The sequence below is a fragment of the Schistocerca serialis genome, chromosome 6, assembly GCF_023864345.2.
Source record: "Schistocerca serialis cubense isolate TAMUIC-IGC-003099 chromosome 6, iqSchSeri2.2, whole genome shotgun sequence".
Lineage (NCBI taxonomy): Eukaryota > Metazoa > Arthropoda > Insecta > Orthoptera > Acrididae > Schistocerca > Schistocerca serialis.
In genome coordinates, this window is record NC_064643.1 from 39,388,406 (window position 1) to 39,414,374 (window position 25,969).

The 25,969-nt window shown below is 42.8% G+C and overlaps 1 protein-coding gene across 2 annotated transcripts in view; it reads right to left on the reverse strand.

Annotated features, from left to right (window-relative positions):
* LOC126483796 (uncharacterized) overlaps positions 1-24,761 on the reverse strand; it is a 92,087-nt gene extending 67,326 nt beyond the window's left edge. For both annotated transcript variants that reach the window (XM_050106973.1, XM_050106974.1), the window contains exons 1-2: positions 24,131-24,761; positions 611-926 (exon numbers count right to left, since the gene is read on the reverse strand). In XM_050106973.1, the coding sequence (XP_049962930.1) occupies positions 611-828 (218 nt within the window). In that variant the 5' untranslated portion in view covers positions 829-926; positions 24,131-24,761. The remainder of the gene's footprint in view (positions 1-610; positions 927-24,130) is intronic.
* Positions 24,762-25,969: the final 1,208 nt, after the last annotated feature.

The following is a 25,969-nucleotide window of genomic DNA, read 5'->3' on the forward strand; positions in this document are numbered from 1 at the left end:
ACATAAAAACAGAACTTGGGCAGTGTAAGATAAAGAAAACCCGTGTCACTAAATTTTTAGGAGTACGGATAGATGAAAATGTAATGTGGGGAAAACATACAGAAATGTTTCTTGCATTAAACATGTAAGTACACCACTGGCCCTATCGTAGACTTTTACGCCAGAGCACAATAGGAACTGGTGGTGGGCAGAAAGATATTTAATCGGCAGAGAGAGTCACTGATCTTTGGAATCTTTTGAAACTCCGTCAGGGAAAAATGAGCGCAAGAAAAAAATGAATGGGTACATTCTCGCAAGGGGTAGAAAAGAAAGGTAAAAATATGGCGTATACCCTGGTTCACAAACAGAACAGGGTACAAGACTAACGAAGAAGTAAAAGAAGACAGTTTATTACTAGCACCTGTGCACCAAATGACACTATCCAATTTAGCTAACACACTCAATCTAACAAATATACCAAAATCAAATAGGTCTTAGCTCCTTTACAGGATTCTAAAAGTGGAGCTCATTTTGAATACAAAAGCAGAATGATCTAAGTTGTGCCGACAGTGTGCTCACATCCAAAGTTCCCACGTCAGTTTTACAATGTTACAGCCAGCAGGTTACTTACCCGACATGGTATTCCTTGTCAGCCCACAACCTCAAATCTCGCGACAGCTTTCTCCAACGACGGCACACTTTCCATACCACGTCCACTAGCTCAGTGAAAGACAAGTGAGAGAAGATCTTTATCAGTATCTCCTCAGGCAAGTCGTCAATGCTCGTACGCCACACTGCAGCGCCTTCTCCCGCGTGGCACAGTCCACTGTGCTCAGACACTGAAGCCATTTCACTGTCGAGCCTGCAGTCGGACTACGGTGAGGTGGAAGGCGCCAGGGGAGGTGACGAGCTGTCGAGTGGACGTCTGTCAGATATGCTTGCAGACACTGCAAAAAAACATAAACAGCATTACAAACCCGCACTCACACGGATTTCAGCTACTTCCCACTGTGTTAATGGAACAAATAACAGCAACGACATGCCAACATTATTTGACAACTGTCGCTGAAATCATTTCTTATGGCTGAAACTATTTCAGGACAAGTTAATAGTGTGATATTGAGCCAACAGACCACTCACATCATTGATGTGATAGAGATATGTGCCTTAAGGAATAACTGACAGCTGACATAATAAAAAACAGAAACACTGCAATATAAATTCCGATGATGTCACAGGATCTCCATTGGCACTGAGAGTCAGGAATGCTGTTCTTTTTAATGCCATCCGATGTAGGTGTACCGTAGGTCTGTAGAAAAGCGTAGCGTTCCAAAAGATTGGAAAAGGGCACAGGTCATCCCCGTTTTCAAGAAGGGACGTCGAACAGATGTGCAGAACTATAGACCTATATCTCTAACATCCATCAGTTGTAGAATTTTGGAACAGGTATTATGTTCGAGTATAATGACTTTTCTGGAGACTAGAAATCTACTCTGTAGGAATCAGCACGCGTTTCAAAAAAGACGATTGTGTGAAACCCAGCTCGCGCTTTTCTCCACGAGACTCAGAGGGCCATAGACACGGGTTCACAGGTAGATGCCGTGTTTCTTGACTTCCTCAAGGCGTTCGATACAGTTCCCCACAGTCAAAGTAAGGGCATATGGACTATCAGACCAATTGTCTGATTGGATTGAAGAGTTCCTAGATAACAGAACGCAGCATGTCATTCTCAATGGTGAGAAGTCTTCCGAAGTAAGAGTGATTTCAGGTGTGCCGCAGGGGAGTGTCGTAGCACCGTTGCTATTCACAACATACATAAATGACCTTGTGGATGACATCGGAAGTTCACTGAGGCTTTTTGCGGATGATGCTGTGGTGTATCGAGAGGTTGTAACAAAGGAAAATTGTACTGAAATGCAGGAGGATCTGCAATGAATTGACACATGGTGCAGGGAATGGCAACTGAATCTCAACGTAGACAAGTGTAATGTGCTGCGAATACATAGGAAGAAATATCCTTTATCATTTAGATACAATATAGCAGGTCGGCAAATGGAAGCAGTTAATTCCATAAATTTTCTGGGAATAGGCATTAGCAGTGATCTAAAATGGAATGATCATATAAAATTGATCGTTGGTAAAGCAGATGCCAGACTGACATTCACATGAAGAATTCTAAGGAAATGCAGTCCGAAAACAAAGGAAGTAGGTTACAGTAAACTTGTTTGTCCACTGCTTGAATATTGCTCAACATTGTGGGATCCGAACCAGATAGGGTTGATAGAAGAGAGAGAGAAGATCCAACAGAAAGCAGCACACCTCGTTACAGGATCATTTAGTGATTGCGGAAACGTTACGGAGATGATGGATAAACTCCAGTGGAAGACTCTGCAAGAGAGACGCTCAGTAGCTCGGTACGGGTTTTTGTCGAAGTTTCGAGAACATACCTTCATCGAGGAGTCAAGCAGTACATTGCTCCCCCCAACGTATATCTCGCGAAGAGACCGTGAGGAGAAAATGAGAGAGATTAGAGCCCACACAGAGGCATACCGACAATCTTTCTTTCCGCGAATACGGGACTGGAATAGAAGGGAGAACCGATAGAGGTGCTCAAGGTACCCTCCGCCACACACCGTCAGGTGGCTTGCGGAGTATGGGTGTAGATGTAGATGTACTGAAAATCTGAAAATATAGCCACTGTAAGAAAATAGTGTCTTCACCAGCGACATAAATTTAACTCTGGAATACACAATACAGTAGCCTATACAAAGAGAAAGCCATCACATTCATTGGCTTTGCCAACGCACAATCAGACTATCATCTTCCAATCTAACTTAGGGCTCACGTTACACTACTGGTCAGTCTGTCACTACAAATTTCATACCTAGACCTAGAAAAAGTCTTTGATTGTGTGAATGTTGACATCCTATTAGACAAGCTACGGAACATGGGCATTAGAGGCGCTGCTTATGACCTAATAAAGTGTTATGTAGCATTAGAAAACAGTTTGTTCTGCTTAAAACGGAAAGTGGTGTCTACAAGTCAGAGATCGCTTGCATAAAATATGGCGTGCCCCAGGGCTTGGTGTTGGGCCCCCTTCTGTTTTTTATCTATGTAAATGATATTAAATACTGTACTATAAATTCAAAAATTGTTTTGTATGCCGATGACACGTCCATTGTGTGTAAAAAGGAGTTGTGTATGAACTAGAGGCCAAGTGTAATAATGTGACAAAAGAAATTGTTCAGTTTTTTAATGAAAGCCACTTAAATGTAAGCACCAGTAAAACATGTTTGATGGAGTTTAACAAAAGTAGTTTGAATAATGAAATTAAATTATACATTGTCAACGAATTGGTAAAGAAAGAGTCTAGTGCAAAATTCCTTGGCGTAACAATCCAAAGCAACCTGAAATGGGACACACATATTGACTCCCTAACAACTAAGTTGTCAAAAAATATATTTGCAATCAGTACTATTAACAAGTTCTGTAGAGACACTGTAGTCCTATGGACTGCATACCGTGCTCTTTTCTCCTCTCACTTGAACTACAGTATTGAAATTTGGGGGGCAACAACCAAACTCATTCTTCAAAAAAGGGGTGTGAGAATAATCTGTGGAGCAAAATATAGGAAATCTTGTCGCAACTTGTTTCCAAAAACTGAGGTGTTAAGTGTTGTAAACACATACATTCTAAAAGCCATATTGCTTCTGAAAAGACTGCACCCGAACACTTATTCAGATTTTGACCAGTACAATACTAGAAATAAAGTTTTTACATTGGCACCCACAGAACAGCACTTTACGAAAAGGGGCCTCAGTACGCAGGTATAAAATTGGCTAATGCACTGCCTAGTGCAGTCGTGGCTCTTCCTACAGTTAAATTGAAACACCAGCTTAAGAAACTTTTAGTAAAACACCCTTTCTACACATTAGAAGAGTACCATACTTACTTACACGAAGAACAACAAATGCTTCGCGAAATTATGTGAATAGAAATCAGTAAACATCTTATTGTAATTTTGTTGTAAATTAATGACGTATTCAGAAGAATGTGTCTTGTGTATTGTACAAATACTTCAATCATTACTGTTTCTTTGTACGTGTGCAGTGTACCATTCGATGTTGAATAAAGCTATTATTATTTCTTTCCTTTCTCAGATGTTATATATGGCTAAAAATGGAAAGTGACACGGACCTCGATCAAGCGTGACTTCCTTTTAACTGTACGGTATATGTTACATTGCATTTAGGAACGTTCGGGTAATTGAACATCAATAATTACAGATTTCTGTAGTTCTATATATAAGTTTGGATGCAGCTGTATTGCGTTGATGTACTAGTGGATATTGTGTGGTATGACTCCTGTAGTTGATGTATAATTGGTATAATGTCAACTTTATCCTGATGCCACATGTCCTTGACTTCCTCAGCCAGTTGGATCTAATTTTCAATTTTTTCTCCTGTTTTCTTCTGTATATTTGTTGTATTGGGTATGGATATTTCGATTAGTTGTGTTAATTTCTTCTTTTTATTGGTGAGTATGATGTCAGGTTTGTCGTGTGGTGTTGTTTTATCTGTTATAATGGTTCTGTTCCAGTATAATTTGTATTCATCATTCTCCAGTACATTTTGTGGTGCATACTTGTATGTGGGAACGTGTTGTTTTATAAGTTTATGTTGTAAGGCAAGCTGTTGATGTATTATTTTTGCTACATTGTCATGTCTTCTAGGGTATTCTGTATTTGCTAGCATTGTACATCCACTTGTGATGTGATCTACTGTTTCTATTTGTTGTTTGCAAAGTCTGCATTTATCTGTTGTGGTATTGGGATCTTTAATATATGCTTGCTGTAATATCTGGTGTTTATTGTTTGACCCTGTATTGCAATCATGAATCCTTCCATCTCACTGTATATATTGCCTTTTCTTAGTCAAGTGTTGGATGCGTCTTGATCAATGTGTGGCTGTGTTAGATGATACAGGTGCTTGCCATATAGTGTTTTCTTTTTCCAATTTACTTTCTTTGTATCTGTTGATGTTATGTGATCTAAAGGATTGTAGAAGTGGTTATGAAATTGCAAAGGTGTAGCTGATGTATTTATATGAGTGATTGCTTTATGTATGTTTCTAGTTTCTGCTCGTTCTATAAAGAATTTTCTTAAATTGTCTACCTGTCCATAATGTAGGTTTATTATGTCGATAAATCCCCTTCCTCCTTTCGTTCTGCTTAATGTGAATCTTTCTGTTGCTGAATGTATGTGATGTATTCTATATTTGTGGCATTGTGATCGTGTAAGTGTATTGAGTGCTTCTAGGTCTGTGTTACTCCATTTCACTACTGCAAATGAGTAGGTAGATATTGGTATAGCATAAGTATTTATAGCTTTTGTCTTGTTTCTTGCTGTCAATTCTGTTTTCAGTATTTTTGTTAGTCTTTGTCTATATTTTTCTTTTAGTTCTTCTTTAATATTTGTATTATCTATTCCTATTTTTTGCCTGTATCTTAGATATTTATAGGCATCTGTTTTTTCCCTCACTTCTATGCAGTCACTGTGGTTATCCAATAAGTAATCTTCTTGTTTAGTGTGTTTTCCTTTGACTATGCTATTTTTCTTACATTTATCTGTTCCGAAAGCCATATTTATATCATTGCTGAATACTTCTGTTATCTTTAGTAATTGGTTGAGTTGTTGATTTGTTGCTGCCAGTAGTTTTAGATCATCCATGTATAGCAAATGTATGATTTTGTGTTGGTATGTTCTAGTAATATTATATCCATAATTTGTATTATTTAGCATGTTGGATAGTGGGTTCAGAGCAAGGCAGAACCAGAAAGGACTTAATGCGTTTGCTTGATATATTCCACGCTTAATCTGCCTTGGCTGTGATGTGATATTATTATTATTATTATATTACTTAACAGAAACAGAATTTTCTGGCGAGACATTCGACAGGTTCGCTAACTCGGACGAACAATCGGCTTCCGACATAACCCAGACCTCCGCTACATTACAGCACAGTTCGTCACGGCAACCCCGTCCATGAGATCATTGCTGCCAACGGATTGTCACCTCCACTGTTCCTACAACACTTACGAGTCAAACGATTACGACCACTGACCACCGCGACATCCGTTGCTGCCTGGTGGCGTTGTGGGCATACGATGTGGTAACAAAAGTATACAAGTGGGGCAGACACGTAGAGAAGATACGGGTTGCAAATGGGGAAAGCCATTCAGATAAGTGACTCTGATAAAGGGTAGATTACTACTACGCAGTGCCTGTGAAAGAGTATCTCGAAAATGGATAAGCTGATCAAATGTTTACACGCCACTGTCTCGAGCATCTACAGAAAGAGGTAGAAGGACAGTGAAACTAGCACTAGGCACTAAACGGTTGGACATCCACTACTCATCAGAGAACGTGGGCAGGATAGGTGGTGAGCTGTGGCATCTCGGCCAAACGAGCACAATGTCGGTGCACACACGAGTGTTTCATCGTGCATTATCGATCACGATGTTACGCAGCAGACCATCCGTACGTGTTCGCACTTTAACCCGACAACATTGTCAATTACACTTCTGGCCATTAAAATTGCTACACCAAGAAGAAATACATATGATAAACTGGTATTCATTGGACAAATATATTATACTAGAACTGAGATGTGATTACATTTTCACGCAATTTCGGTGCATAGATCCTGAGAAATCAATACCCAGAAGAACCACTTCTGGCCGTAATAACGACCTTGATACGCCTGGGCATTGAGTGAAACACAGCTGGAATAGCGTGTACAGGTACAGGTGCCCATGCAGCTTCAACACGATACAGTTCAGTTCATTAAGAGTAGTGACTGGCATATTGTGATGAGCCACTTGCTCGGCCACCATTGACCACACGTTTTCAATAGGTGAGAGATCTGGAGAATGTGCAGGCCAGGGCAGCAGTTGAACATTTTTTGTATCCAGAAAGGCCCATACAGGACCTGCTACATTCGGTCGTGCATTATCCTGCTGAAATGTAGGGTTTCGCAGGGATCGAATGGAGGGTAGAGCCACGGGTCGTAACACATCTGAAATGTAACGCCCACTGTTCAAAGTGCCGTCAATCCGAACAAGAGGTGACCGAGACGTGTAACCAATGGCACCCCATACCATCACGCCGGGTGATACACCAGTATGGCGATGACGAATACACGCTTCCAATGTGCGTTCACCGCAATGTCGCCAAACACGGATGCGACCATCATGATGCTGTAAACAGAACCTGGATCCATCCGAAAAAATGACGTTTTGCCATTCGTGCACCCAGGTTCGTCGTCGAGTACACCATCGCAGGCGCTCCTGTCTGTGATGCAACGTCAAGGGTAACTGCAGCCACGGTCTCCGAGCTGATAGTCCATCCTGCTGCAAACGTCGTGGAACTGTTCGTGCATATGGTTGTTGTCTTCCAAACTTCCCCAACTGTTGACTCAGGGATCGAGACGTGGCTGCATGATCCGTTACAGCCATGCGGATAAGATGCCTGTCATCTCGACTGCTAGTGATACGAGGCCGTTGGGATCTATCACGGCGTTCTGCATTACCCTCCTGAACCCACCGATTCCTTATTCTGCTAACAGTGATCGGATCTCGACCAATGCGAGCAGCAATGTCGTGATACGATAAACCACAATCGCGATAGGCTACAATCCGACCTTTATCAAAGTCGGAAACGTGATGGTACGCATTTCTCCTCCTTACTCGAGGCATCACAACAACGTTTCACCAGGCAACGCCGGTCAACTGCTGTTTGTGTATGAGAAATTGGTTGGAAACTTTCTTCATGCCAGCTCGTTGTAGGTGTCGCCACCGGCGCCAACCTTGTGTGAATGCTCTGCAAAGCTCATCATTTGCATATCACAGCATCTTCTTCCTGTCGGTTAAATTTCGCGTCTGTAGCACGTCATCTTCGTGGTGTAGCTATTTTAATGGTCAGTAGTGCACATGTGCAGTGGCCGCGGGACCGTCGGGGTTCGACTGACGATCGATGAAACGTGTCAGCTCTTCGGGTGAATCACATTTTTGGTAAACAACGGTCATGTCCACAAATGCCGCCATCGAGGTGAACGGCGGCTCAGAATGTGCAGCGCACCACGGACGCGGGCTGGTAGGACCAGCGTTATGCTCTGGGAGACATTCTCCCGCATTTGCTCAGCACCTGTGGCAGTAATCAAAGGCACTCTGACAAATGCAAACCACCTGCATCCCTTCACGCTAGATGTCTTCCCCAATGGCGGTGTTATCTTTCTGCAGTATAGTTGTCCGCATCTCGGAGCCAGAACCGTGGAACAGGAATTTGAGGAGCATTATAGCTCACATTAATGTCTCGCTGACCAAATTCGCGTGATGGAAATCCTACGTGTTTTTGTCACTATTAGGCACCACCACCGCGCACACAAATCTGCAAAAAAATGGCTCTGAGCACTATGGGACTCAACTGCTGAGGTCATTAGTCCCCTAGAACTTAGAACTAGTTAAACCTAACTAACCTAAAGACATCACAAACATCCATGCCCGAGGCAGGATTCGAACCTGCGACCGTAGCGGTCTTGCGGTTCCAGACTGCAGCGCCTTTAACCGCACGGCCACTTCGGCCGGCACAAATCTGCAGCCCATTATTTGTGCGAATCACGTGACCTGTGCATGAACATCTACAGCCACAAACCTACCAATAAGCTGTCGGACCCTGGCACGCAGAATCAGTGATGTACTGCATTCCACAGACAGACAAAGCAGGTGGTCATAATGTTTTGGCTCTACAGCTGCTAAGAGCTCGCCTCAGCTGCTTCGCGCATCTACCGGGTGATCAAAAAGTTTATAATAAATTTGAAACTGAATAAATCACGGAATAATGTAGATAGGGAGGTACAAATTGACACACATGCTTGGAATGCCATGGGGTTTTATTAGAACCAAAAAAATACAAAAGTTCAAAAAATTTCCGACAGATGGCGCTTCATCTGATCAGAATAGCAATAATTAGCATAACAAAATAAGACAAAGCAAAGATGATGTTCTTTATAGGAAATGGTCAATATGTTCACCATCATTCCTCAACAATAGCTGTAGTCGAGGAATAAAGTTGTTCAAAAAATGGCTCTGAGCACTATGGGACTCAACTGCTGAGGTCATTAGTCCCCTAGAACTTAGAACTAGTTAAACCTAACTAACCTAAGGACATCACAAACATCCATGCCCGAGGCAGGATTCGAACCTGCGACCGTAGCGGTCTTGCGGTTCCAGACTGCAGCGCCTTTAACCGCACGGCCACTTCGGCCGGCAATAAAGTTGTGAACAGCACTGTAAAGCATGTCTGGATTTATGGTGAGGCATTGGCGTCAGATGTTGTCTTTCAGCATCCCTAGAGATGTCGGTCGACCACGACACACTTGCGACTTCGGGTAACCCCAAAGCCAATAATCGCACGGACTGAGGTCTGGGGACCTGGGAGGCCAAGCATGACGAAAGTGGCGGCTGAGCACACGATCATCACCAAACCACGCGCGCAAGAGATCTTTCACGCGTCTAGCAATATGGGGTGGAGCGCCATCCTGTATAAACATCGTACGTTCTTCAGGTGTTTATCAGCCAGGCTGGGGATGTTGCGATTCTGTAACATATCGGCGTACCTCTCACCCGTCACGGTAGCAGTTTCAAAACCAGAATCACGCATATCCTCGAAGAAAAAAGGCCCGATAATGTTAGATGTGGTAAATCCAACCCATACCGTGACTTTCTCGTCGTGCAGTGGAGTTTCCACGACAGTTCTAGGATTTTCGGTAGCCCAAATTCTGCAGTTGTGGGCATTGACAGACCCTCGGAGCGTGAAATGAGCTTCGTCGGTCCACAACACGTTACTCAACCAATCATGTCCATTATAATTATCCGGGATGTTATGCCGTGGTCGGTTGATGAATTCTGTGTCGATTCCCAACGTTTCGTCTCCGACTGCGGGAGACATCTTCAAGGGGGTCCGTAGCTGGCCGGCCGGTGTGGCCGTGCGGTTCTAGGCGCTTCAGTCTGGAACCCCGTGACCGCTACGGTCGCAGGTTCGAATCCTGCCTCGGGCTTGGATGTGTGTGATGTCCTTAGGTTAGTTAGGTTTAAGTAGTTCTAGGGGACTGATGACCACAGATGTTAAGTCCCACAGTGCTCAGAGCCATCTGAACCATTTTTGGTCCATAGCTCGATGGAAGGTCCAACACACCCGCTGGCTCGCTACTGACTGCCGCTAAATTCAGTGTCCGCGCGCTCCCGCGCCGCGGCGTGACGTCACGTGTTTTGGAAACGTCAGTGCAATTGGCCGCTGTCCGTCGCCGTTGCCATCACCCAGTAGTGGACGGGTGGTACACATCTTCCTCAACACCGGCATCCATATACCGTTTAATTTCACGCCCTCCTCCTTTCGGTTGAAATTATTTGGGTGTTTAGCGATTTCGATTGCCTCCCTGTAGAGCCTTTCGTAATACCCGCTTGTGGCCGCTAGTACTTGCGTCTCCTCTAAACGAATAATTATACTGGACATGATATTTCCGGCCGTGAAAGTCTACATTTTAGTAACTCAACCAATCGTCATCTTCCGGCATCTTTTGAAACGCCCACACCGCAAATGCCCTCCGCTTCGCCAGGTAACAGGTGCCCGTTCGAATCCCCTTCCTATGGCGATAGGATCGTAACGCTGAACTAGCACATTCCCCGTTCTGATAATACAGCTTCACTAAAAGCGCCTTTTCAGGTAACGGCAACACGCTGCTACTGCTGGCGCATCTGATTCTCAGACTCTCATTACAGCTCCTTTTATACTCGATTGTCATGCGCAGTCACTGACGTTTCGCTGTCCAGCGCCATCTGTCGGACATTTTGTGAACTTCGTTTTTTTTTTTGTTCTAATGAAACCCCATGTCATTCCAAGCATGTGTGTCAATTTTTACCTCTCTATCTACATTATTCCGTGGTTGATTAAGTTTCAAATTTATACCGACTTTTTGATCACCCGGTACTTCGAGCAGTCACTTAACGCGTTCCCTATAGGCTACCTCTCCCCGCCAACGACGCCACACCTCTGTAGTCGATTATTGTCTCACCTGCACCTGTTGGCACTCTACAACTGAAAGCTGCCAACAGTGCTGTCAGCTATTGGGGATACTTTGGTGACTCTACCACAGTAAACGTACTAATCTGAGCCACCACCCACACGAAATGAACAACACGAGGTACACAGGTAAAGAGCTACTATCGGAACTGAAGCTGTGAAGGCAAGTCGCGAGTCACGCTCGGATAGCTCAGCAAGCACAACACCTGCTCGAAGAAAGTGGAGGTCCCAGGTTGCAGTCACGACTTGATCCACAGTTTAGATCTGCCAGGAAATATCGGTGACAACATATTATAAACAACAACTAGAATTGAAACATACAAACAAAACACCCTAGGCACCATTTACGTAAGGTATGACACCGCACTTCACTTCAAACATTATGGAATTCGTGATGGGACAATCTACTGGTTTTAACCACCACTTTGCCAGTCGGCCGCGCTGGATTAGCCGATCGGTCGAAGGCGCTGCAGTCATGGACTGTGCAGCTGGTCCCGGTGGAGATTCGGGTCCTCCCTCGGGCATGGGTGTGTGTGTGTTTGTCCTTAGGATAATGTAGCTTAAGTAGTGTGTAAGCTTGGGGACTGATGACCTTAGCAGTTGAGTCCCATAAGATTTCACACACATTTGAATATTTTACCCGTCGATTTTTTCTTTCGGTCGGTTTTTTCAGTCGAGTGCAAGACCAGAATGTCGCGGCTAAGGCCCCCGCAAACGATCAAATGTGTTTGACAAAATCGTTATCTGACTACGGATTTGCCAAGCAAGCCCGTATCGGATTTTGAGGCATTGTAGCACAACACGCCGAAAAGACAATGACGTCTCTCGGATTGGCCTTCAATGCGCTGCAGCGCTGAAACCGCACATTTGCGCGATGAGCAAGTAAATCCATCAGTACGGCACAACAGCATCGCAAAGCGTGGCGTCTAGATTGCCTGGACGATGTGGCTTTGTTGACGCAATCTGAGCACAGGACACGTGATCCAGTTGGCCAATTACAGCGAGCACAGAAGACGTGAACCGACCAGGCAATGGCAAAGTGACTGTTTCGTCTCGCCCGCACACACAAATTAATACACATACAGCAGCTACAGAAATAACTAGAGCTGTGGCTTCTTATATAATTTTGGTTCCGCTTTTTTCCGTCATGTGATTAGCCTGGGACGTAAGAAGACATGTTAAACGGTCACCAACGAAGCAATCACATTGCTACTCTTGTATGTAGAAATCTTTTTCATCCCGAATATACAGGGTGCGTCAAAAAAATGTATAAGACGACATGTGAAACGGTCACCAATGAAGCAATCACATTGCTACTCTTGTATGTAGAAATCTTTCCCATCCCGAATATACAGGGTGCGTCAACAAAATGTATACACACTTTGAACTGTTATAGTGAATTTATTTCCCGTTCTACAAGGTTTAATATATTTGAGAAAGTAATGTTATGTTTCTTCAACAGGTGGCAGCAGTGGCAAGGAACTACCTGCAACATGGCGGACGTGCGTTTGAGCTTCGAAGCGCGGAAGCAGATAATTAAGTGGTACTGGAAGTTTGAGAATGTAGCTGCGGTTCGACGACAGTGGAGAAGTGACTATGGTACAGAACCACCTCCAAGGTTAACAATTACACGTCTACGAGAGAAATTCGAAATTCGTGGAACAGTGTGTGATGTGCATAAAGGTCGATCAGGGCGACCTCGTACAGCTACAAGTGATGATTCCCCACAACTGCGGTCTCGCAACTGTTTCAGCGTTCACCTCAAAAATCTTCGAGGCAAGCGGCACGTGAGAGTAATGTAAGTGCTGGTAATGTGCAACGCATTCTGAAGAAAGGCAAGTTTCGTGTGTACATTCCGAGGCTGCTGCAACAGCTAAGTGACGACGATCCAGATAGAAGGTTAGAATTTTGTGATGGGTTCAGGAGATGGTGAGACGTGAACCGGGATTTATGGGTAGCATAATTTGGTCGGATGAAGTCCAATACAAACTCAATGGAGCTGTCAATAGCCACAGTTGCGTGTACTGGGCTGAAGATAATCGTCACATTACAGTTGAAAAGGCTGTGAATTTGCCTGGTGTAAATGTGTGGTGTGGTTTGTCTGCAAGGGGACTCATTGGGCCTTTCCACTTTGAAGGCACTGTTACTGGAGAAACGTACCTAACAATGCTTGCTGACTCCATATTCCCTGCCATTCGTGCATTATACGGTAATGATGAGTTTTATTTCCAACAAGATGGCGCCCCGCCGCACTATCATAGGGACGTACGAGCATACCTGGATCACGATGTGCCAGGCCAGTGGATAGGACGCAGGGGACCAATCCAGTTTCCTGCACGCTCTCCACACCTCACGCCGCTGGATTCCTTCTTACGGGACACAGTAAAAGATGAGGTGTACAAACGTAAACCAAGTAACCTGGACACACTTTGGAATGAGATTCAGGCGGTGTGCGCAGAAATCTCTTTGGACACTTTGGTACAATGTACAGAGTCAGTGGTGACTCGTACTCAGAAATGTATTGATGCTGAAGGCCACTAGTTTGAACATTAATCACATTTGCAAAAGTACATTTATTTTTCCAATTGGACTTTAAGTTTTCAGAAATTTAACATTGTAGGCCGGGAAATAAATTTTCTATGACGCTTCAAAGTGTGTATACAGTTTTTTGACGCACCCTGTATAATGATTTTGATTTCGCGATTCCCGAGGGTGTGTCACGGCTTGGACATAATAACAGAACTTAATCCTAGAACATTAAAGGGGGACGGTGACGAGGGGGGGGGGGGGGGTGGGACACATGACACTGACATTACTAAAACGTTCAAATGTGTGTGAAATCTTATGGGGCTTAACTGCTAAGGTCATCAGTCCCTAAGCTTACACACTGCTTAACCTAAATTATCCTAAGGACAAACACACACACACCCATGCCCGAGGGAGGACTCGGACCTCCGCCGGGACCAGCCGAACAGTCCATGACTGTAGCGCCTTAGACTGCTCGACGGACATTACTACTAACCATCTTAAATTTTACTATTCTTATTTTATTCGAAGGAACTCATAATTTATAGTTTACGCACTAATTAATTACAATTATAAGGTCTCCATCGGTTTGCTACATACAAAATGTCCTGTTTTACACCGTATACTGACGATCATACTGCTAAGAGTGTTGACGGTAACCACGTTGGTGCCAACTGCAGTCGTCAATTCTAGGAGGGTTCAGTGATCTTGGGTTACATTACTGGCAGTGAAGCTGTGACTTTTGTATTTTTTGTTGTTACACGTACTTGGCTGTTCTACGAATAGGTCGCGATTTGCAGGGGCGCGATTAAGCTCTTTTTGGCTGTATTTCCCGAATTTCTCGCGATTTCCTGTACTATTGTTAAGCCGGGGCATATGATCACAGCTTGAATCGGCAGCAAAAATCTGGCTTTGGTGACAGACTGATCTGTAGCGTGTAGCCAGAGGTCTACGTACAGTTGGAATACAACAGTCTGGTTGTGACTTGGCGCAGCGAAATTTCGAAAAAGGACTCACCAATGGCCGTGAAATCTCAGGAAACTGTCGGTGGAATTCAGGGAGGGCCGAGCTAAAAAACGCTTCCTTGAGCCCACTGAATTTCTGATGAAGTAAGAGTGGTTCAGAATAATAAAAGGAAAGATCCTCTCTGGAACGACGATCGTTAGTGACTGCTTCAGTTAATACAACACTCTAGTCGGCACTGTAGGTTTTCAGCAGGTCAGAGTGAACCATAGTCTGAACCTTACAGATACGTAAGAGCGTTCCGTCCACACACAGAACGTGGAGAGAATGAAGTGGGACTTCAGAGGTGCCATTCCACAAAACGACAGAGAGACCAAATATTTCCAGGGTTACCTAGCTGAGGGTATGTTCTGTCGAGTACATAACCAAAAATAAATATTACATCACTTTTTTGTTGAAGCGGGTACAATTTACCCTTCCAGCGGAATTAAGATACAGGAAGTCTTTTGAAGAATGTTGCAAGCACAAGTCGCGACTACAACTCACTGCCTTTTTGGGGAAACCGACGCCTTCAGTTTCCTCGACATTACAGGTATGTTACAGCAGCATTTTGCTAGGTACTGTACGTTTTGTACAGTACACTGGACTATCCACTTTATTTGTGTTTCAGTTTTAACAATTTTTTTCGTCGATTGTGTGTACGCGCGTTGAGAATGAGATGATATGATTGGCTGATTACATAACGTGTAATGTACTCTCATTCTATGTTCTGATTGGTTGAAGCTATGACGTGTCCTCTGCCCAGACTGTAGAACAAAAGCACACCGTACAGCGCAATCTCACTTTCACATTTTCCGAAGTTATAGTCCCGCATAGACCAGATAGGTAGTGCTGTATTTGGTGGATTTCGTATTTATACATGCTTATCACGCAAATATGCGGTTTCGGTGCTACAGTGCGTTATAGATCTATCCAAGATAGTCCTGTTTTTCTAGGTTTGTTGAGCTACAGTGCCTGAAAGTGCGATACCGACAGACGAGGTGTGTTCAAAAAGTAAGGCGACGTTATATTTTTATGAAAAAACACTTATTTATTCATCAGTATTCATGCTGTCCCCTTCAGAGTAATCCCCTTTGATACAATACACTTGTGGCAGCGCTTCTTCCAATCCTCGAAGCACTTCTCATAAGAACTTTGTGGTACAGCCTTGAGTACTTCCAGCAGTGCAATTTTTATTTCCTCAATCGTTGAAAATCTTCGTCCTTTTATAGGTCTCTTCAGTTTTGGGAACAGGAAAAAGGTCGCAGGGAACCAAATCCGGTGAATATCGTGGCTGAGGAATGACTGTCGTGTTGTTTTTGGCCAAAAAATCTCCCAGAAGCAACGATGAATGAACAGGTGCACTATCGTGGTGCAACAGCGATGAATTGTTTTTCGTCAGTTCCGGACGTCAAGGTAATACCCATTGACCGTGCGACCTTGAGGCAAAAATTCACGATGCACTACGCCACTGTGATTGGAAAAAAAAAAACAGTGAGCAGCAGAACTTTGACATTTGACCGGATTTGGCGTGCTTTGTTCGGCCTTGCCTCTCCTGGATGCTTTTCCATTGGGACGACTTGGCTTTGGTTTCGACGTCACAACAGTAAATCCATGTTTCGTCACCAGGTACGACCCATTTCAGCAAATCAGGATCATCATTATCGCAAGTCAAGAGCTCCTGAACGATGCTCAAACGACGGTTTTTCTGAACAAAATTGAGAAGTTTCGAAACAAACTTCGTTAACACTTGTCTCATGCCCAAAATATCCAAAAAACAACTGCATGACACGAGCCGACCGATATGCCAACATCCTCAGCAGCTTGTCTTACGGTAATTCGACTATCTTCCAAAACAATTTTCTTCACAGCTTCGACGTTATCATCTGTTGTTGATGTGCTGAGGTGGCCAGAGCGAGGTTCGTCAGTGGCATCTCGGCCATCTTGGAAAAGCTTGTACCACTTGTAAACTTTTTTTTTCACTTAGAGCAGACTCACCGTATGCCACTGTCAACATCCGAAGTTTTTTAGACCACTTGATTCCATTTTTCATAAAAAAATTGATTATACAAATTCTCTGCTCCATTTTTTGTAATAATCGGAAATAGTCGAGCACACTAAAACACGTCTAACCTTTCTATCTGTCAAAAACAAACTTGAAACTGTGAACGTATGTTCGGGACGTGTGTACCAACATAACAAAACAAAAAGATCGATAACCGGATGTACGTTGTCCGCGCAATTTGAAAAGTCACCTTAATTTTTGAATAGCCCTCGTATAAAATTCTGCCATTTTGACAGTAATGAGAATAGCGATAAATGCAGACAAAGCCATCCTGGTATTGACGTTGGTGCTATGTTTGAAGAAAAAGAAGAAGAAGAAGAAGAAGAAGGAGAAAGAAAGAAAGAAGAAGAATGTCACTGGTCCAGGAAATGGCTTAAAATGAGAGATTTACACATCAAAATCAGCTAAACGGGCCTATTATTATCAGAACCCGATGACGAAATCAGCTTTCTTCGAATGGGCAATAAAACTCTCAAAAACGCGTTACGCGCAGCGTAAAAGAGGAAATTCGTGCGTCACATTCGCTCTTATCTAGCCACGCACGTGTCAAACAAGCCTATACACGTGCCAAGAAAGTTTGTCAATTTAACCTTAGTTTTGAAGCAGACGCTTTTTTGTGTATTCTGCATTTTGGCACTTGCGGGAATGGCTGAAAGTGCAGATACAGTATTTGTAACAGGACTCTGGAACAATGTTTAAAGAACGAGACCCTGGTACAGGGAATGGTTAAAAATGAGAGAGAAATACACACACACGAAAAGCCGTAAACGACAGTGACCCGTTAGTAACTTCGTCCTCACACTGAAAAAAAGAAAAAAAAAAGCGCCAAGTATTGTACGCGCAAAATTATTCTCTTCTACTTTGTCCTCTGACGCGGAAGAACCGAAGGACTTCGATTTATTTTATGTCATGGCACTCACTCTTGTATGTTATACGTAAAACATCGGTTTTGTTCATAAACCCTTGCTACCTAGTATATGGCTGGGAAAGATGTGATACCTCTATCATTTTGATAATTGTCAGTGCTATTTTGTTTTTGTCCTCGATCGTATATTCCACAGTTGTGGAAACTCACAATACAGTGTGATAAATCGTAATAAAGCAATTTTCACTAAACATGCGCTGCGTATCATCGACACAACCAACGTCCGCCATCTTGTCAAATTTTCCGCACACACGTTAAGCACGATCTAAGCTTGACAAACATGCCAAGCTTCACCGAACACGGCGAAATATACGCATCAAAAACAGTTTTGCATCACCTAAGTACCGAGAGTTTTGGACCTGTACAGAAAATTGGAACAGAGATCAACATAAACAGCATTTCCGCCCTTTTTACTGCTCATGAAGAACACACATTGCGTGTTGTACCACCATACAGCGAGACCTTGGAGAGGTGGTCGTCTACATTGCTGTACACACCGGTACCTCAAATACCCAGTAGCACGTCCTATGGCATCTCGCGATTTCCTGTACTATTGTTAAGCCGGGGCATATGATCACAGCTTGAATCGGCAGCAAAAATCTGGCTTTGGTGACAGACTGATCTGTAGCGTGTAGCCAGAGGTCTACGTACAGTTGGAATACAACAGTCTGGTTGTGACTTGGCGCAGCGAAATATCTAAGATAAGTCGTGGGGTCAGTATTGCCTCACGTGTTCCAACATTTCTGCGGAATCCAAACTCATCTTCGCCGAGGTCTGTAAAGAATTCGCGTTAGTATTTTGCAGTTGTGACTTATTAAACTCATAGTTCTGTAATTTTGACATCTGTCAACACCTGCTTTCTTTGGGATTGGAATTATTATATTCTTCTTGAAGCCTGAGGGTATTTCGCTGGTCTCATACATGTTGCTCACCAGATGGTAGAGTTTTGTCAGGACTGTCTGTCCCAAGGCCGCTAGTAGTTCTAATGGAATGCTGTCTACTCCCACGGCCTTGTTTCGACTCGGGTCTTTCAGTGCTCTGTCAAACTCTTCATGCAGTATCGTATCTCCTATTTCATCTTCATCTACATCCTCTTCTATTTCCATAATATTGTCCTCAAGTACATCAACCTTGTATAGACCCTCTATATACCCCTTCCACCTTTCTGCTTTCCCTTCTTTGTTTAGAACTGGGTCATATGAGCTCTTGATATTTGTACAAGTGGTTCTCTTTTCTCCAAAGGTCTGTTTAATTTTCCTGTAGGCAGTATCTATCTTACCGCTAGTGAAATAAGCCTCTACATTTGTGCTCTAGCCATCCCTGCTTAACCATTTTGCACTTCCTTTGGATCTCATTTCTGAGACGTTTGTATTCCCTTTTGCCTGCTTCATTTACTGCATTTTTATATTGTCTCCTTTCATCAATTAAATTCAATATTTTTTTCTTAGTTTACATGTAAAAAGAAGTTACTTTGTTATGTTTTTGAACTTGCACTGCTACGAGTGTGAATCGTGATTCCTTCCTGTTCATGCTGACAAAGTATTACGAATTTATTTGTAAAAGTATAGACAGTGGTAACTGAAATGTGCTGCGGTGGCTCTCCTGATCCGGGTCGGCTGATCAGATGGCCACGTTGTTCGTGCAACTTAAACTCGGGTGGTGTCCGTGAAGGGGGGGGGGGGGGGGGGGGGGGGGGTACGACGGCGGCGCCTCCCGGGCGTCTCTCGTGACACATGCCGTGCAAATTTTCGTAATACATGCGTATAAGGTGGTGGTTGCTTCTGACGCTAATTGGTTGTGAGAGAAGTAAACTGGTGCCACAAAGTTACAGCGTTTTTAACTTTTCTGGCATGACGTCCTTCCCTTCATCTCATATTCGCAAATTTTGATTGGTAATTTTAATAACTGAAGACAGAGTTACGTTACCCGCCAAAGTCCTTTTTCGTGACATGCATTCGGCGTCTTTTTAATAGCAAACGGCAGTGCAGCGGTCGTCTCCGAGGACAGAGGCGTCGTGGTACCGATCCCATACTACGGGCCTGACATACACCGAAGCGGCAAACAAACTGACACAGGCGTGCGCATTCAAAGGGACACACAGACAACCAGAATACGGCGCTGCGGTCGGCAACGCCTATGGAAGACAACGACTGTCTGGCGCAGCTGTTGGATCGTTTACTGCTGCTACAATGGCAGGTTATCGAGATTTACGTGAGTTTGAACGTGGAATTATAGTCCCCGCATGAGAGATGGGACACAGGATCTCCGACGTAGCGATGAAGTGGGGATCTTCCCTTACGACCATTTCACGAGTATACCGTGAATATCAGGTATCCGGCAAAACATCAGGTCTCCCGACATCGCTGTGGCCAGAAAAAGATCCTACAAGAACGGGACCAACGACGACTGAAGAGAATCGCCCAACCTGACATAAGTGCGACCCTTCCGAAAATTGCTGCAGGTTTCAGTGCTGGGCCACGAACAAGTGGCAGCGTGCGAACCGTTCGACGAAACATCATCGATATGCGCTTTCGGAGCAGAAGTCCCACTCGTGTACCCTCGATGACTGCACGACACAAAGCTTTATGCGTCGCCTGGGCCCCTCAACGCCGACATTGGACTGTTGATGACCGGAAACGTGTTGCCTGCTGGGACGAGTCTCTTTTCAAATTGTATCGATCGGACAGATGTGTACGGGTATGGAAACAACCTCATGAATCCAACGACCCTGCACGCCAGCAGGGGACTGTTCAAGCTGCTGGAGACTCTGTAGTGGTGAGGGGCGTGTAGCTCTTGGAGTGATATGGGATCCCTGATACGCCTAGATACAGTTCTCGCAGGTGACAAGTACGTAAGCATCCTGTCTGATCACCTGCATCCATGGACGTGGGCAATTCCAGCGGGTCAATGCGACACCCCACACGTCCAGAATTGCTACAGAGTGGCTCCAGGAACACTCTTCTGAGTTTAAACACTACCGCCGCCCACCAAACTCCCCAGACATGAACATTATTGAGCATATCCGGGATGTCTGGCAACGTGCTGTCAGAAGAGAATCCATCTCGTCGCACTCCTACGGATTCATGGACAGCCGTGCACGGTTCGTGGTGTCCACTCCCTCCAGTTAGTCGAGTGCATCCCACGTCGTGCCGCGGCACTTCTGCGTCCTCGCGGGGGCCCCACACGATATTAGGCAGGTGTAAGTGCTTCAAAGACTGCAATGATGGAATTTAACATACGGAAACAAATAGAATTTGACATGAAATTATACATAGAAAATGATATTGTAAATAAGGAAAAATGGACAAAGTTCTTCGGAATTACAATCCAGGACAGCCTCAAACGGGACATGCATATCGATTCCTTAGCATGTAAGCTGTCGAAGAATGTGTTTCCTATAAATATGATTAGCAAATATTGTAACGGCATGTGTGTACTAAAAACTGCCTATCATGCCCTATTCTCATCAAATTTAAACCATGCTGTAGAAATATGGGGTGCAACAACTCAAGCCAACCTAAGCACATTATTAATACTACAGAATAAAGCTATCAGAATTATTTGTGGTGCCAAACCTCGAGAATCGTGTCGGAATCTGTTCCCAAAGTTAGGTGTGCTTACCATTATAGGTGTATACATATTGAAAGTTATACTGCTTGTGGAAACAATAAATCCAAATTTCAACTGTGACCTGCACCAGTACTATTCAAGGCTAAAGTTCAGATACCATGTAAATAGCCACAGAACAGCTTTATATGAAAAAAAATGTACTTCATGCTGGGCTGAAGCTATCCAATGCCCAACCAAAAAGTCTCACAACCCTTCCCACTAACAAAAGATCAGCTAAAAAGAATTCTAATTGAAAACCCTTTTCATTCCCTAGACAAGTATTATACCTGTATGAAAATTGCTTCATAAGTATGTCAAGCTCATAGTTTTAACTAACCTACAACTAATATAATGTTGATAACAACAATATTTGTAATATTGTGATTGTATACTACCAAATGTAAAATGCATCAAAACATAAAATTTGTTAATACAAACAAATCTTTAGTTTGTAATTTATAAACTGACGTATTCAGAAAATAATCTGTATGATGTCCTGACACTGTATGATTTCTACGGATTGTATCTGATTATTCGATGTTGAATAAATACTATTATTATTATTATTATGAGTCTGTGAAAAAAATTTGTTCTGCCTTAGACAAGTCTAGCAAAGTTGCAGGATTGTTCTGTGACCTCATAAAAGCATTTGATTGTGTAAACCATCAATGGCTCCTGTATAAAATGGAAAAATACGGAACTGGAGGTCATGTTTTAGAGTGGTTCAGGTTATACCTCACAAAGAAGAAACACAGAGTAGTTATATCATCAAGCAAGGGAAATTTCTTCTCTGAATGGATGATTATTTCACAAGGTGTTCCACAAGGCTGACTTTTGGTTCCAATTTTATTCTTACTGTACATAAATGACTTGCCACTAAACATAAATTCACACTCAGTTTTATTCACTGATGATACGGCTGCCCTCATCAAAACCAATCACTCACAACAAATTCCCTCAACAGCCACAAATCTATTAGACAGTGTAGAAAACTGGTTCTGACTAAATGTGTTAAAATCGCATATTGGAAAAAAACATTTACTACAGTTCAAAACTATAAACTCTAAGATAAATGAAATTCATATTACCTGCAGTAACCAAGTACTGAAAGAATCAGATTGTGTTAAATTTTTAGGAATCAAAATTTATCCTGGTCTTCATATATAGAAAGCAAATAAGATAAACAGCCTGACCTTTGCTATGAAGATTTTGTCATATTCAACTAGCATGGAGATAAGAAAAGTAGTTTATCACAGCTATTTTGAAGCTGTTATAAGGTATGGCATTATCTTTTGGGGTAATACAAGCAAAATCATTAGAATATTAAAATTACAAAAATCAATTGTTAGAAATATGTGTAATGCAAGACCAAAAAAATCTTGTCGCCCACTGTTAAGAAATCTAGTGGTATTAAGTGCCCTCTGTTTGCACATCTCTGAACTGATTATTTTTGTATACAGTAACCGTATGTTATTCGTAGACAACAATATTAAGCATCAATACAGCACTAGGAATAAGACAATGCTTCCTACTCACAGGTTAAAGTCATATGCACAAACCCCACAATAATAGGCATGAAAATCTACAACATGCTAAAAAAGAAACAAATAAATAGCATGGAGCTAGAGCAATTTAAATCAAAGCTGCACAAGTTATTAGCGGAAAAAATTTTATTACTCTGTAGAAGAATTTATGAACGATGATGTGGAAGTCTGAGCAAGGGAACATCACCTGTAAATTAAGCTTAGCAGTTTTGTGTCAAATAAATGATTGTAAAAATATGTCCACTATGCAAACACTGTTGTTATATATTACTTTGTAATTCATGTAAACTGGAGTGTTGATATATTGTTTTAGTAATACTGTATATACAAATTGTAATTGTAATGTAAATGTAATGTTGACGAGTCCCCAGTACATCAGATCTGTGATTTGACTTTGTATGTTACGGGATAATAAACATTCTGATTCTGAAGAACCTCTGACTGAGTCATTTAAAGAATGTTTGATTAGGAAACTTCTTATTGACAATTTTCGTCCATGAATACCATGTTCTCATATTTCCCACCAGAAATGTGCTACAGAAATAATAACATCCACAGATCTATGTAAATAATATCTGTAAGGTTTTGACTCAAAGTTAGTAAGCATCTATGCATTTACATTTTTACTGATGTTTGTTTATTGTATATATCTATATGCATTTTTATGTGAACACAATTTATGACACAGATAACACTGTAGTAAAGTAGTATTAAGACTCATTTATATGCCTGGTTGTAAGCACAGTTTTATAAGACCATGAGATGAACCGATTATGCTTGGCGAGACACAGGCTTGACACACATGGTTTTTGAGGAAGGTTTAATTTCGCGACCACGAATTTCGGGGTTTTGGCTTTCTCTTTTTTTTTTTGGAGGGGGGGGGGGGGGGGATCTCTCGTGCTTTGTTCTCTGCGGTCGTTTTCCCTTTGTTGCGACTAGGAATTTCACATGTACTGTGCAACATGGAACGGTCGTGGTCTCATGTGTGTTGACAGTAATCTTGCACATATGAGCCACTCAGTAGGAATGTTAAACCAGACTGCTGTAGTATATAGCAGCATCATATTTCTATGCAGGCATGGTTTCAATGTAAACAAGTTTAATATTTATGTATTATGTAAATAGTTAGGTATTTAGTACGTCGCTTTCTGGTATTCAGGTAGCAGGGACTCAATTGTAAATTTGCAAAAGCGACTGTTTACATGTGTCGCAAATAGAGCCACAAGGATAAGTGGACTATCAACAGAACATAGGACACTCAAGAGAGTGCGAAATGTGGACTTCGAAGTGTTTACATATAATTAGGAGAAAGAGATTATAAACAATGGCTAGGTCCAACTCACCGTTTGTTGACGATGTGTAGCAGCCGACGGGAGAGGAACCAACGTCTTCAGCCTCTTCTTGTGGCCTAATCCAATGAGTGATAAAACATTCACACACGCACAGAAAGCAATATAGTGTAGTGCACCATAGTGACATGCTACTTTTCAGGCACAAACTGTCACTAATTTCGCTAAAGACACAGTGCTGGGACGATGTGTTATCGACAACACATAAACAATGCAATCACACACGATGAGACTTTACGGTGCGATGAATAAAATGTGTTAGCAGAGACGTTTAATAAATGCATGCTTAAAAATAAGCGTATAAACGCACTAAATAAGAAACACTGTTGAGACACTTTTGTTGTGGTTATTCAAACCGGGAACGATTTTAAAACAGTATGACAAGCTTCAGTCGTGTGAACTGTTAACGCTCTAGTGAATAAACAGTGACAATTTACATTCATGCTAGAGGGATACTTATCACACAACACAACACGTGCTTATCCGAACCTTTTTCCCAGGACGCTACAGTGTGTAGTGACATATAAAGGACTAATTCTGCCGCGTTTTATGCATTTCATGAACGCAAGAAGCTTCGCGTGGATTGGCACTGCGTGCTTCTGCGCAGCAATGCAATGCAACTCGAATCACGTGCGCGGAATGTGCCTGCCCATATAGTTCCACCGGCCGGCAGCAGGGCGCGCGGCATGCGGCGAGTGATCGGGTGACGTCATCGCTACGAGATGGCGCTAGCTGCCACCTGTTGCTAGAGAGCCTGTACAGGGAGAGAGTGGCCAACCGGACGATACGGCGGCCATTTTTCTGCCAAACTCCGGGCGGAACTTTTGAATGGCCAGTAGTGGAGTACAAACTCACCGAATCAAAAGCACAAGACAATATGGCGAAATCATTCGTGAAATGCCTTTCTTTACAGCTATAATATACTCATAGTAGCCTACTACGTACAGCACAGGAAAATTTGATACAGTGACTGTAAAAATTATTCGTTACTTGCATTTATCTCCTTTAAAGTTCGTTTACTAGACATATTGCAATAAAAGTAACGTAAACAAAACAAAAATAGTGTATAGCATTTGTTTTGTATCGGAAGTGCATAACGCTAAAGATTTAACGTACCTGTATTACGTCAGATGAATGAAAGTCGTAAGTAGTTGAAACTTCCTGGCAGATTAAAACTGTGTGCCGGAGCGAGACTCCAACGCGGGACCTTTGCCTTCCGCGGGCAAGCGCTCTACCAACTGAACTACCCAAGCACTTGCCCGCGAAAGGCAAAGGTCCCGAGTTCGAGTCTCGGTCCGGCACACAGTTTTAATCTGCCAGGAAGTTTCATATTAGCGCACACTCCGCTGCAGAGTGAAAATCTCATTCTCGTAAGCAGTTGTTTACTTGTTACATGCAAAAAGTGTGAGACGTATTAGTACTTCTTGTCACGTCTTCAAACTTTTTGCATATCACAAGTAAACAACTGCTTACGACTTTACTGAACACCTCTCGTAGATAACAAACGAAAAAGATTACAAAAATCAGGTAATGTTAAATGTAGGCTACTGTAATAACGACCAAATATAACAAGAAAACTACCGTATCCCTTCTATCCCACAGTAAGTAGGCCTATTAAAAACTGTCTTCAAGAGTACCTACAATTATTTACTACGAAAAATGTTTGAGCAACCACGACAGCCGCGGAAAACGTGCTTACAACTTGCCTGCGTCCATGATGACTGGGTGTTGTGTGCTGTCCTTAGGTTAGTTAGGTGTAAGTAGTTCTAAGTTCTAGGGGACTGATGACCTCAGATGTTAAGTCCCATAGTGCTCAGAGGCAGTGCCTTGCCT